The sequence below is a fragment of the Rhinatrema bivittatum genome, chromosome 16, assembly GCF_901001135.1.
Source record: "Rhinatrema bivittatum chromosome 16, aRhiBiv1.1, whole genome shotgun sequence".
In the NCBI taxonomy this organism is placed as follows: Eukaryota; Metazoa; Chordata; class Amphibia; order Gymnophiona; family Rhinatrematidae; genus Rhinatrema; species Rhinatrema bivittatum.
The window spans coordinates 56807238-56819566 of NC_042630.1; the positions used below are offsets into that span (position 1 = coordinate 56807238).

The 12329-nt window shown below is 46.4% G+C and overlaps 1 protein-coding gene across 1 annotated transcript in view; it reads right to left on the minus strand.

Moving 5' to 3' along the window:
- Positions 1 to 12329, minus strand: part of LOC115077713 (vomeronasal type-2 receptor 26-like) — a 133110-nt gene that overhangs the window by 75276 nt on the left and 45505 nt on the right. The window contains exon 2 of the mRNA XM_029580000.1: positions 199 to 1026. Within this exon, the coding sequence (XP_029435860.1) occupies positions 199 to 1026 (828 nt within the window). The remainder of the gene's footprint in view (positions 1 to 198; positions 1027 to 12329) is intronic.

Consider the following 12329-nt stretch of genomic DNA (forward strand, 5'->3'; position numbering starts at 1 on the left):
CTGTCTATAATCCTATCTACTGACAACTGCTGGACACCCCTGCTGGAAAGAAAGGGCCATTTGTCTATGTAGGGATCTATTTTACTCTCTCTTCTTTATCAATGTATACCTTCCTCATTTAACTACGTTGCACAAAATGAATATTACAGTAAAGAAACAAATGCATTCTTCTTAAACGAATCAATCAGGAGGGTTTACCTGCCATGGCTGAAATTTCAGTTTTAGATTCCTCCCATGTTGAGACTTGGCTGTGTACATGTAGTGCAAAGCATGAGCCATTGCATAGACTGCGGTGTAAAGACTATAAGTGAACTGAAAATTATTCACATCAAACTGCCAAGATGAAAGGTTAGACAGATTCTCCTGCCCTGTGCAGTTGAGTAAACGTGAATGTTCACTACCATTTGGAAGTTCACACCTGAAAGCAGCTCTCCACAGAGGTCGCAGAAAAGAGAGGTCTGGAAATGAGGCTGGATGGAGATTATAGAGGAAATCCTTGAATCCTGGAATCTTTCCTTTAGGCATGGCAAATGCTAGAGAGCCATTGAATGTGCTACATGATGAGCCGGTGTCAGTGGATCGGAAATCTGTGTTAGCAAGGGAAGATGAGGCAGCAGAGATGATCCACACTTTGTCAGCAGTCATTCTCCACCATGCCATGCAGAACTGTACCACCAGGTAACTGTTAGTACTGTAGAGGATAATAACCTTAGCTAATGACTTGCCGATCATCTCAGTAATCTTTTTATATTTTGCATACTGCTCAACCTTAAAATCAAGTGAAAATTGTATCTTTTCCAGAAAAGCCACACAGCTACCACTCCTGATAATCTCTCCCTTCAGTTCCTCACTGCCCTTCTGATCACTGTCATCATCTGAAGTGAGAATCCCCACCCAGGTCCATCGGAAGAGGTTCAGGAGCTGAATCAGGCCCTGGAACTGAGATTGATCCTGTGGGACCGTGCGATAAAAGAATGGGAAGTCAACCCGGTCATTGAAGAGAACATCCATAGATCCATAACTGATCTGTATTTAAAACAAAAATATATGAACCAGGGTCAAACAGAAGTGCGAGTCTTTCTTTCTTCGTTTATTTAACTCTTACCTCAATCAGTTTCTATGCTGCACAGACGTTTGTGCTTAAAACACGCAGACACACTAATTAAACCAGTCACACACATAAGTACAAGGGATCCACTGGGACTTTTGCTTTGCTTCAATTTACTATTAGAGAACTTGGAAGCCCAAAGTGGTAAAACCAAGAAATGACAATGCTTGCATCATAAGGAGGCAAATAACCCAAGGCTACTCAAAGCTATATTAAGATAGTCCAATGGAAAGGTATGAATGCATGACATAGGATAAAACAAGGACTGCCTCAGCCTGCCCTAAATTAAAAGGAAACAGCTGGTAGCCTTGTCTTCAGTTCTTCCATGATACTGAGTTTTGAGTTTTTGAGTCACATCTTTGAATATGGAATGGATTATCACTTAATGACAAATTTATAAAAGATTGGCATATTATGATGACATTGGGTGGGGAATTTCACCAGAAAAAAATCAATTGATAAATTTCCAACCTTTGATGCCTCACAAAACATTTTTATGTTTCATAAGTTCTGTGTAATTGTACATTCACATTTGTAACAATATTAAGTTGTTCCAGGTTATTGCTAAGATATTTTCTGAGCAAAAATCAAAACAATCAGGGTATGGCTGGATTGCGAAATTAATCTGATAAACTTAAACTTTGGAGGGATATTCAGGAGTGCAGCGGCACAATTGAATAAGACCACTATCTTAAAGATATTAAGATGGACATATTAAAATCCACTACTAATTCCTGGGATGGGCAGCATGGAATCCATTGACTTTTTGGGACCCTACCAGGCAATGCTCCCTCCAAGGAATAACTAGCTGTGTGCAAATTATTTTACAGTTAGGATCGGCTTTTAAAACCAACAATTTTTTAGTGCTAGTTTTAGCGCTGCATTTCTGCATATATAGCCCAAAGAAAAATGTATGTGAATAACAATGTAAAACCTGTGAGTGATGTTCTAAAATATATGAGCAATTTGTAGGGATGTGAATCATTTTAGGACGATTAAAATTATCGTCCGATAATTTTAATATCGTCTTAAACCGTTATGGAACACAATACAATAGAGATTCTAATGATTTATCGTTATAAATCGTTAGAATCGTGAGCCGGCACACTAAAACCCCCTAAAACCCACCCCCGACCCTTTAAATTAAATCCCACACCGTCCCGAACCCCCCCCCCCAAATGACTTAAATAACCTGCGAGTCCAGCGGCGGTCCGGAACGGCAGCGGTCCGGAACGGGCTCCTGCTCCTGAATCTTGTTGTCTTCAGCCGGCGCCATTTTCCAAAATGGCACCGAAAAATGGCGGCGGCCATAGACGAACACGATTGGACGGCAGGAGGTCCTTCCGGACCCCCGCTGGACTTTTGGCAAGTCTCGTGGGGGTCAGGAGGCCCCCCACAAGCTGGCCAAAAGTTCCTGGAGGTCCAGCGGGGGTCAGGGAGCGATTTCCCGCCGCGAATCGTTTTCGTACGGAAAATGGCGCCGGCAGGAGATCGACTGCAGGAGGTCGTTCAGCGAGGTGCCGGAACCCTCGCTGAACGACCTCCTGCAGTCGATCTCCTGCCGGCGCCATTTTCCGTACGAAAATGATTTGCGGCGGGAAATCGCTCCCTGACCCCCGCTGGACCTCCAGGAACTTTTGGCCAGCTTGTGGGGGGCCTCCTGACCCCCACGAGACTTGCCAAAAGTCCAGCGGGGGTCCGGAAGGACCTCCTGCCGTCCAATCGTGTTCGTCTATGGCCGCCGCCATTTTTCGGCGCCATTTTGGAAAATGGCGCCGGCTGAAGACAACAAGATTCAGGAGCAGGAGCCCGTTCCGGACCGCTGCCGTTCCGGACCGCCGCTGGACCCGCAGGTTATTTAAGTCATTTGGGGAGGGGTTCGGGAGGGTGGGGGATTTAATTTAAAGGGTCGGGGGTGGGTTTTAGGGGGTTTTAATATGCCGGTTTTGCGATTTTACGATTTTTTGATTTTTCACGATTTTTCACGATATTTTACCCCCCCAAATGGCAACAATACGATTCCCTCCCCCTCCCAGCCGAAATCGATCGTTAAGACGATCGAGGACACGATTCACATCTCTAGCAATTTTTTCATGCACTCAGCTTAGAGGGAAATATGCTGTCAGCTACTTGTGACCTGGATTGTAGGGATGTGCAGAAGGAAAAACAAAATTTACGATTCAGTTTCTGTTTCATGGGGACCCAAATTCATTGCATTCATTTCATAGGCGGGAAAAACAATTTGTTGATTAGTTTTATTTTTTTCCGATTTCCCATTAAAGTCAATGGGGGAAGTATTTGCAGCCTATTTTTGGCGGCAGAATTGGAGTTTTCTTATCAATTCTGATGAAACTTCTGGGGAACAATCATCAGAACGAGAAAAGAGCTCCAAGGTACTTAGACTGTGGCAAAGTAGCACCAAAGTGGCATGAATAACTTAATGCACTTTAAAGGGGCAAAGGGGTACCAGGAGTGGCAAGAGTGCTTTAACAGAGGTGCAAAACAGCAGTGAGAGTGTCAAAAACACACCACAGCTTCAAAAGAGAGCACTGATAACAGATGCATGAACCCTCAAAGGCAGCACAACAGGCAAAGTGGCAAGACAAGTGGCATGGACATCCTACAGCACAATGAAGGGGGAACATAGCAAGCAGAAAGAGTGTCAGAAAAAACCACAAGGCGCCAATAAAGGGGCAAAGCAGCAGAAAGACTAGCACCAACACACTGAGGAACCATGATAGTGGCAAGAACACCACAAGGAGTTGAGTGAGTCATCTGGTGTATGGCAGCAAGGCAGAGTGGCAGAAAGCTGATAGGGGAAAGACAGGCTGGCAGAGCGGAGGTAGTCAGGTCCCTGTGGTTTTGAAAGGGGCAAGACAGGCTGGCCCCGGGGAGAGTTCCCTTTCCTTTGCGCAGGAAAGGGCTCCCTAGAATGGGTTCGGCCCAAGAGTGGGGTGTTTTCATTGGGGTCTAGTAGGCTCTCATTGGTCTTTTAAAATCTGGTGGAGTTAGCAGATATACAAATGAGAATTTTCAAGGCCGAGGTGGATGAGAGTGCAATGTGAACAACGGTTCAACATGGGTCAAAGGGTACTAATAGATAGGTTGGCCAGCTATTCCGGGTAGAGTTCCCTTTCCTTTCAGCAGGAAAGGGCTCCCCAGAATGGGTTGGCCCCTAGAATGGAGTGCGAGCCTTCAAAGAGTGGTGACGTGGAGGAGGTCTCACTGTGAACAGCAGTTCAACATGGGTCAACAGGTACTAAGAGATAGACTGCAACACCGGGAAGAGTTCCCTTTCCTTGGAGAAGGAAAGGGATACCTTGGAATGGGTTGGCCCCTAGATTGGAGCACGAGCCTTTAAACATGGTGACGTGGAGCAGGGTGCCATGTGAACAGCGTTCATCATGGGTCAACAGGTACTAAGAGATAGGCTGGCCAGCTACCCCGGGAGAGTTTCCTTTCCTTTGAGCAGGAAAGGGCTTCTGAATGGACAGGCATGGCATTTGGGGATAGAGGTCAAGCCCTTTTATGGACATAAGGCCATAAGGCAGGCACAGCATTAGAGAATAGAGGTCAAGCCCTCATAGGGACAAAAGGCCTGGATGACAGGCACAGCATTAGAGGTCAAGCTCTTGTAGGGACATAAGGTCTGGATGGACAGGCACAGCTTTCGAGGTTAGAGGTCAAGCCCTCATAGGGACGTAAATCCTGGATGGACAGGCAGGCACAGCATTAGAGGATAGAGGTCAAGCCCTTGTAGGGATATAAGGCCTGGACAGACAGGCACAGCATTCAAGGATACACTAGCACAGCATTTGAGGATAGAGGTCAAGCCCTAGTAGGGACAAGGCCTGGACAGACAGGCACAGCATTCGAGGTCAAACACTTTTAGGAACATAAGGCCTAGATGGACAGACACAGCACTAGAGGTCAAGCCCTCATAGGGACTTAAGGCCTGGACGGACAGGCACAGCATTAGAGGTCAAGCCCCCGTAGGGACATAAGGCCTGGATGGACAGGCACAGCATTCGAGGATACACTGGCACAGCATTTGAGGATAGAGGTCAAGCCCTAGTAGGGACTTAAGGCCTGGATAGACAGGCACAGCATTCGAGGTCAAACACTTTTAGGAACATAAGGCCTAGATGGATAGACACAGCACTAGAGGTCAATCCCTCATAGGGAATTAAGGCCTGGACGGACAGGCACAGCATTAGAGGTGAAGCCCCCATAGGGACATAAGGCCTGCATGGACAGGCACAGCATTAGAGGTCAAGCCCTCGTAGGGAGGTAAAGCCTGGATGGATAGGCATAGCATTAGAGGTCAAGCCCTTGTAAATACCCAGAAGCTATTAACTGTACCTATGCACTTCAGCTGATGACAAAGAAACATGAAGAGCTCTCAGAAATAAGAAAACTGCTACTCAAGTCCAAATCTACAATATCAACCTATGTTGTCTTTGTAGTTTACATAGTGCTCTGTAAAATATGGGAACACAGAGGATGAACTAGAGTGCAACTATCACCAGTTTTCTATAGTACTAGAAACATTAATGGTGGCACCTAAGAAAGATTTAGGGAACATGGCCCATATTATAAAGGTCATGAAAACTATTGAGCATATGAACTATGCAAGCTTCAAACATCTTAAGTCAGCATTTTATGTTCTTACATTCCAAATGTTTCAAAACAGGAAAATAATATTCTGGAAAGAAGTGATGCACAAATACATGAAACTGAAATTAGAAATACTAGAATTAAACTCAGACAGGCACAGCGTTTGAGGTCAGGCCTTTGTAGGGACGTATGGCCTAGACAGTGGACGGACAGGCACAGCGTTTCAGGTCAGGTACATATACTGATAATATCTGGAGCATAGGAGGCAGTTGGAGCCACTGCAAGGCTTTCAATTGCTTTTATTCATCTTGCCATTCACAGGGAAAATTTGGAAACCCAAGAAAAGGCAGATTTATTTTCAAAAACACTAGCATTTCCATCAACTCTGGTGCCAGCCTTGAGCGGTGAGGGCTCATGATATCCCCTGTCATTGAAAATACACATTCACTGGGCACACTGGTTGGTGGACATGACAGATATTGCTGTGCCACTTTGGCTAGGTGTAGCCAGACAGTGGACTTGTGTGCCCAATCTGCCAGCGGATCTGTCTGCATGTCCTCTGTGGGCTCAGAGAGATACCATGTCACTGACAGTTATGCTGGTGTCTCCTTTGCTTGGGTGGGCTAAGAGTCACTCATGCCAGCTGCTTTCTCTCTATTCCATAGCACAAAAGATGAATCTTTATGGGTAACATGCCTTTGGCTTTCTGAAGTGGAGGAGGAGGAGGTACTAGCTGTCGCTGACAGAGTGCTGCTCCTGCTTGGGCTAGCACAGCTCTCTGTATCCGCTGCTTCCTCCTCTGCTTCATGCCTAATCTGTCTCTGCCTATGGCACTCCTGTTCATGGACTTTTAGTAAAAGCAGGTCCTTTACAAATGAAAGACAATTGGAATGTAGGATGAGTTTCCCTTTCACATGGTGTTGGATTTGTGGACCCTTGAGCCGGCTGAGATAGATGATGACGCACCGTGGGAAGGCCAACAGTGGATGTCAGAGCCGGGAAGCGGCACAGGGCAAGAGACCATTGGAATATTCACCACTGGAAGACCTAGGTCCTCCCAGGAGGAGCCCATGAGGACCCAGGCCGCTTGGACTTACGTGCGGTCTCCTGTAAGCAGGCATCTGAAGAGGGGTTCCAGAGTATTGAAGAGATCAGAAGCTGGAGCCAGAAGGCCAACCAGAACTTCACCACTGGAAGCCCGTGCTCCCCCCGGGAGGAGCTCATGAGGACCCGAGCCATTTGGACTTAGGTGAGGCCCCCTGAATGGTGCAGGTCAGGATACCAGAGGATGAGCCAAAGTCAGAAGCCAGTGGATGAGCCGAAGTCAGAAGTAAGTAGACAAGCCAAAGTCAGAAGCCGAAGTCAGAAGCCAGTGGACAAGCCAAAGTCAGAAGCCAAGGACATCAACTAGCAACTCTGGAAGATTGAACCTCGTTGCAAGGCAAGGAGGCCCCCCCAAGCTGGCCAAAAGTTCCGTTTGGGGCCAACGAGGGGTCCGGGAGCGGAACCGCGGTGGACCACGTGACGTCGGCATCACGTCGGAGTGACGCGGACGTCACGTGATTCCCCGCGCGTCCGCTCCTGGACCCTCATTGGACCCAAACAGAACTTTTGGCCAGCTTGGAGAGTTTTGGTAAGTCTTGGGGGGGATTAAGGAGGGTGAGGGGTTTAAATTTTTATTTAGGGAATCGGTGCACGTATGGACATAGACTCAACTTATGGAATTCTACATATGTCCATATTGACCAAAATTGACCCCCCCTTTCGACTTATGGACTTATGAACATAAACATTTGGTCTGCACATCCCTAGTAGCCAGCCCTCCAGCATCTGTCTGATGCATGCTAGAATATTGGCTGAGGTATGGGCCTCATCCATCAGGTGGGTGTGCAGTAAAGCCCATCTCCACTCTGCCTCAGCCATAGAGCTGCTGCCTGCCCCTGCCTCAGCCAGGTCCCACCAGTGTTCTGTCAGGGAGAGGGAAGAGTGTGCAGCATTCATGGTGGTCCAGATATCACAGGTGAAATGCACACTCCCCTGTGCCTTAGCTTGCAGCGCTTGGATACAACTGCAACACTGGTTGTACAGGCTGGGGATGACCTTTCTGCTAAATGTGGCTCTGGAGGGGACTTTCTAATTTGGAACTAAGACCTTCAGCAAATGCTTGAAACCCACATTCTCCACTATCTGCAAGGACTGGTCATCAAGTGCAATCATTTTGCCAATGCTCCTGGCTACAACCCTCCATGGTGGGTTGTCGCTTCTGCCACATGGCTGGGGGCTGCTGGCCTTCCACCAGCTAGAAGGGGCTGAGGGCATGGGATGGCTCTGCTCCTTTTCAACCACTTAACGCTGCCTAGAAAAAGAGGTCCCCTGACTGGTACTGCCACCATCCCCAGATAGCAGTACTGTTGTTGGGTGTTGCATCTTCAAATGATGCATCATACCAAAATTAGATAATGTCCCATTTGCTTGCCTCTGCTAATAGCCCTGGCATGGTAATTACACTGAGCAAAACTCGGGTCCTCTGTCACTTTAAAGTGGCTCCAGATTGCAGATTTATTTCATTATACCTTCTCTAAAGCCTTTGGTGTGTATGCTGGCACTGGAGCTGAAATAGTGGGTGCAACCTGAGAAGAAATGCCAGGGGCATCAGTCACACTCTGTGCCTGAGCTGACTGTTCTTCATCCTCATCATCATCAGTTTCATCTTTCCCCTGCAGCACTGAAGTAGAGGCTAAGACAGGACTAACTAATCCTCCTAAACCTTCTTCAGCTATTATTCTTCCATTTCTAATGATGAGAATCCCACACAAGATTATTCTTCATCAGAACCAGAAGCAAACAGTGCATGTGCTACATTGTCAATGCTATGTCAAGTCTGCTGTTGCACTGCTGCTTTTGGGTGTCGCCATTTTGTCTGGCATGACTCAGCTTCCCCTTCCCTCACCTCCAAAACTACAGGGTCAGAAACAGGTGGTGGCGATGCATCATCTTTAAATTTCATTTTTTTCCTGAGCTGAATCCCCAGAGATTTTAGATTGGAACAGGTCGCTTTTTTACTTTAATGGGTGACTGGCACTAGTGCCTTTTGAAGTGCCTCCTCTGCCAGTCCCAATCACTGGACCACGTCTAGCTTTCCCTGACATTATGGATTTAATGTCACTGCCTAGTGCCTACTAAGGATTTCAATTAAAAGAATTATTTCCAAAAGAGGCCCACTGGGGATTTGGCTTCAGAGAGCACCACTGTCCCAATATAGGTGAGTGTGCAAAAGTGTCCCCAGGCCCACGAGGCTGTGCCTGGATGTACACTAAAACTGGGAAGCAGCCTGTGAGTTTGATCTATAGACTTTCGTTTTGAAAATTTCCTGTCAAGTTGAGCCTACAGGGGGTAGGAGCTGGGCATCACCCAGCTCCTACAGGAAATGCGGCTGGGTGATGCCCATGAAAGGGGCAGAGCCAAGGAAGCTTGATAAAAACCAGCTTGCGCCAGCACTTAGCTGATGCCGGTGTGCTACCAAAGCCATGTGTGCCTAAGGGGCGCGCTGTAAAGGCTGGCTTAGCCTGGCTTTGCCTAGAATTTGACTGAATTTGACTCTTCGATCTTGCTGTTTCCTTTGGTATGTAAAGTTAATTCAATGTTTTCATATTTATTAATTTTGCTGCTTCCTTTCATAAGAGACTTTACCTGTATAAATAAGTGCTGCATCCATTGAGGCAGGAACCGATTGCTAAGAAGATATTGCTATTGCATTTTAATTGTTATGCACCATACAAAGAGAAAGGCCAAATTAAGGCTAACCTCGAGTATGGCTGATACTGATTCCAAGCAAAGGTCTGTTTCTGAGTGGATTGGACCCCCTTTAACAACCCCTGTGAGACAGACTGCTTTAGGTGAGGGGTTAGAGCAAAACCCTTTCCTTATAGTCACTGAAACATCCTTGAGTCTGGGGGCTCTGGAAACAATATCACCACCAGGCATGGAAGGGTTTTCTCCCTTAGGTATGCCAGGAAATAAACTAGGAAGTTCTAAAGAACTGGATTTAACAGGAGAGATCTTGGAAGATCATAAGGGAATAATTACCATGGAACCAGAATTACAAGTACCTTTTAAAATATTAGAAGTTACAAGAAATGGAAATATTACAGTCAATGCTAGAGCTGAAGGTACTCCTAAATTGATTGGACTCAATAAAAAAGAAATGACCAAATCTATTAATTTGAAATCTGGTAATATAACATTGGAGACCTTATGTGATTATATGGTTAAATTAGATAGATCTATAGTAAAACTAACTGACAGGCCAATACAGTAAGGAGCGGTAGGAAGAGCTGCGTTAGGCCGGGTGCACCCGGATTTGCCACACGCACAGTCCGGCTCACCTACCGCTTGATACTGTATTGAAATGGCATGCAAATGCAAGCCGCGTCCAAGAAGCGTCCGTGAAGCGTTAGGCCCGTGCAATCCATTTAACTGTATAGAGCGCTATACAGCACCTATACAGTATCCTGGGTGCGCTGGCCTAACACTTCACGGACACGCTGGTACCTGTCATTTCAAATGTCAATTCAAATGACATTTGAAATGACAGGTACCAGGAAGTGGATCCCAACTCTAACCAAAGAAAACCTAAAAACCTAAAACCAGGATCTGAAGAGGTATGACAATCCCTATTAGGTTTCCTAATAGGGATTTCTCAAAACCTTTTTTTTTTTATATGTCCAGTCGCTTCGGGAGGAGGGGATTTTAGGTTTTACATATTTTACATGTCCAGTCGCTTCGAGAGGAGGTGATTTTTGTTGTGAGGCCCGATAGCGATCGCATGCGACCGGCCCCCCCCACCTCCTCCAGCTGGCACGTCCCAGATCTCCTTCCCGGCGTCCGCGGTGCATGGGCCGCGGCGCGGCTAAGGCTTCCCCCCGTGGAGTAGCGTCGGCAAGACCGCAGCTGGCCCCGCCTCTTAAAGGGGCCGGGACATGGAATAAGGGCCGGCCCCGGAAGATGACATCAGCTAAGAGGGGAATTTAAACGCCTCTCAGTGAAGGACTGGTTGCCTTCACAAACAGGTCCTGTGGTTGGTTGTGTTTTGTGCTGCTGTGTTTCCTGTTGACTCCTGCTTTGTTTTTGACTCTGCCTTTGCCTGCTGCCTGCCTGGACCCCGGATTGGACTCTGACTTTGCCTTTGCCTGCTGTCTACCTGGACCCCGGATTGGACTCTGACTTTGCCTTTGCCTGCTGCCTGCCTGGACCCCGGATTGGACTCTGACTTTGCCTTTGCCTGCTGCCTGCCTGGACCCCGGATTGGACTCTGACTTTGCCTTTGCCTGCTGCCTGCCTGGACCCCAGATTGGACTCTGACTTTGCTTTTGCCTGCTGCCTACCTGGACTCCGGATTGGACTTTGAATCTGTCTTTGTCGCTGTCTACCTGGACCCTGGATTGGATTTTATGCGGCATTGACTGTCGTCTGTCCTGACCCCTGCCTGGAACCTGGACTGCGTGTCTGTCTATCTTTGGCCTGTACCCGGATCACACTGCGGCCTAGCGGAGGGTACTGAGGGGTTGGCTGTTCCGGGATTTCCACCTTCCGGAGGTTCCTCAGGTGGGTGTTCTCTTGCTCCGGGTCAAGGGCCCACTAGCATAACAATTTTAGGTTTTTAGGTTTTCTTTTGGGGGAAAGTTTGCTGTCTACCCTTACCCCTGCATTAACGCAGGGGTAGGGGTAGATGGTAAATTAGCAGGTTAAACGCATGGCTAAACTGCAGGTTAAAAAGACGATAGTCGGGGCGTGCATTACTGAATGGGGGGGGAATAGCTAATCCGATCGTTTACATCTCATATACATGCCGCAGGCGGAAGGAGTTACTCATTGATTTAAAGAGGCGGTAAGAATGGGTTAAAGCGGATAGTGAATCGCGGGTTGGACTAACACGGCCAAATTGTGAGTAGAAGGCGGGTTAGAAGCAGGGTAACTGTGGCCGCACTTTACTGTATTGACCTGTAAGGAAATTAGAGAAACTAATAATTCAGTAAAGGAAAAAAGCCGGAAATTAGAGTTTCAAGATAAAACGATAAAAAAGATAGAAACTAGGATGGTACAAGTTGAAAAGGTTCAAGGTCAACAGATTAAAATTGAATCTGAAATTCAAAAAAGTCTAGAAAATCTTGAAAATACTAATTTTCCTATTTTAGAATATCTATGGCTGGTTGAATTGTTTAAATATAAGTTTTAAATAATTCAACCAGCCGTTCTTAAATTTCCAGAACAATCTTATCCACCTATAGTTAGAGCTTTTTATGAGGGGAAAAAAAGAAACAATAGGAGGAGAAAGATAAAATGCAAGATTCTTTAAATATTTATGATTTACTTGAGAAATCACATGAAGAGTTAGAAATTAAAAAAAGAGGTTTACTGCTTATACAATTTTCTTTTATAATGGATAAGGATAATATACTGAAGTATTTTTTCCTTAATGGATTGAGTACCTTTTATGGGCAAAAGATTTGGTTGTTTCCAGATCTGATTAGATCTACTCAATTACATAGAACGGATTTCTTAGCTTTGAGAAAGGAAGTTGTGGATAAGGGTGCACACACCAAGC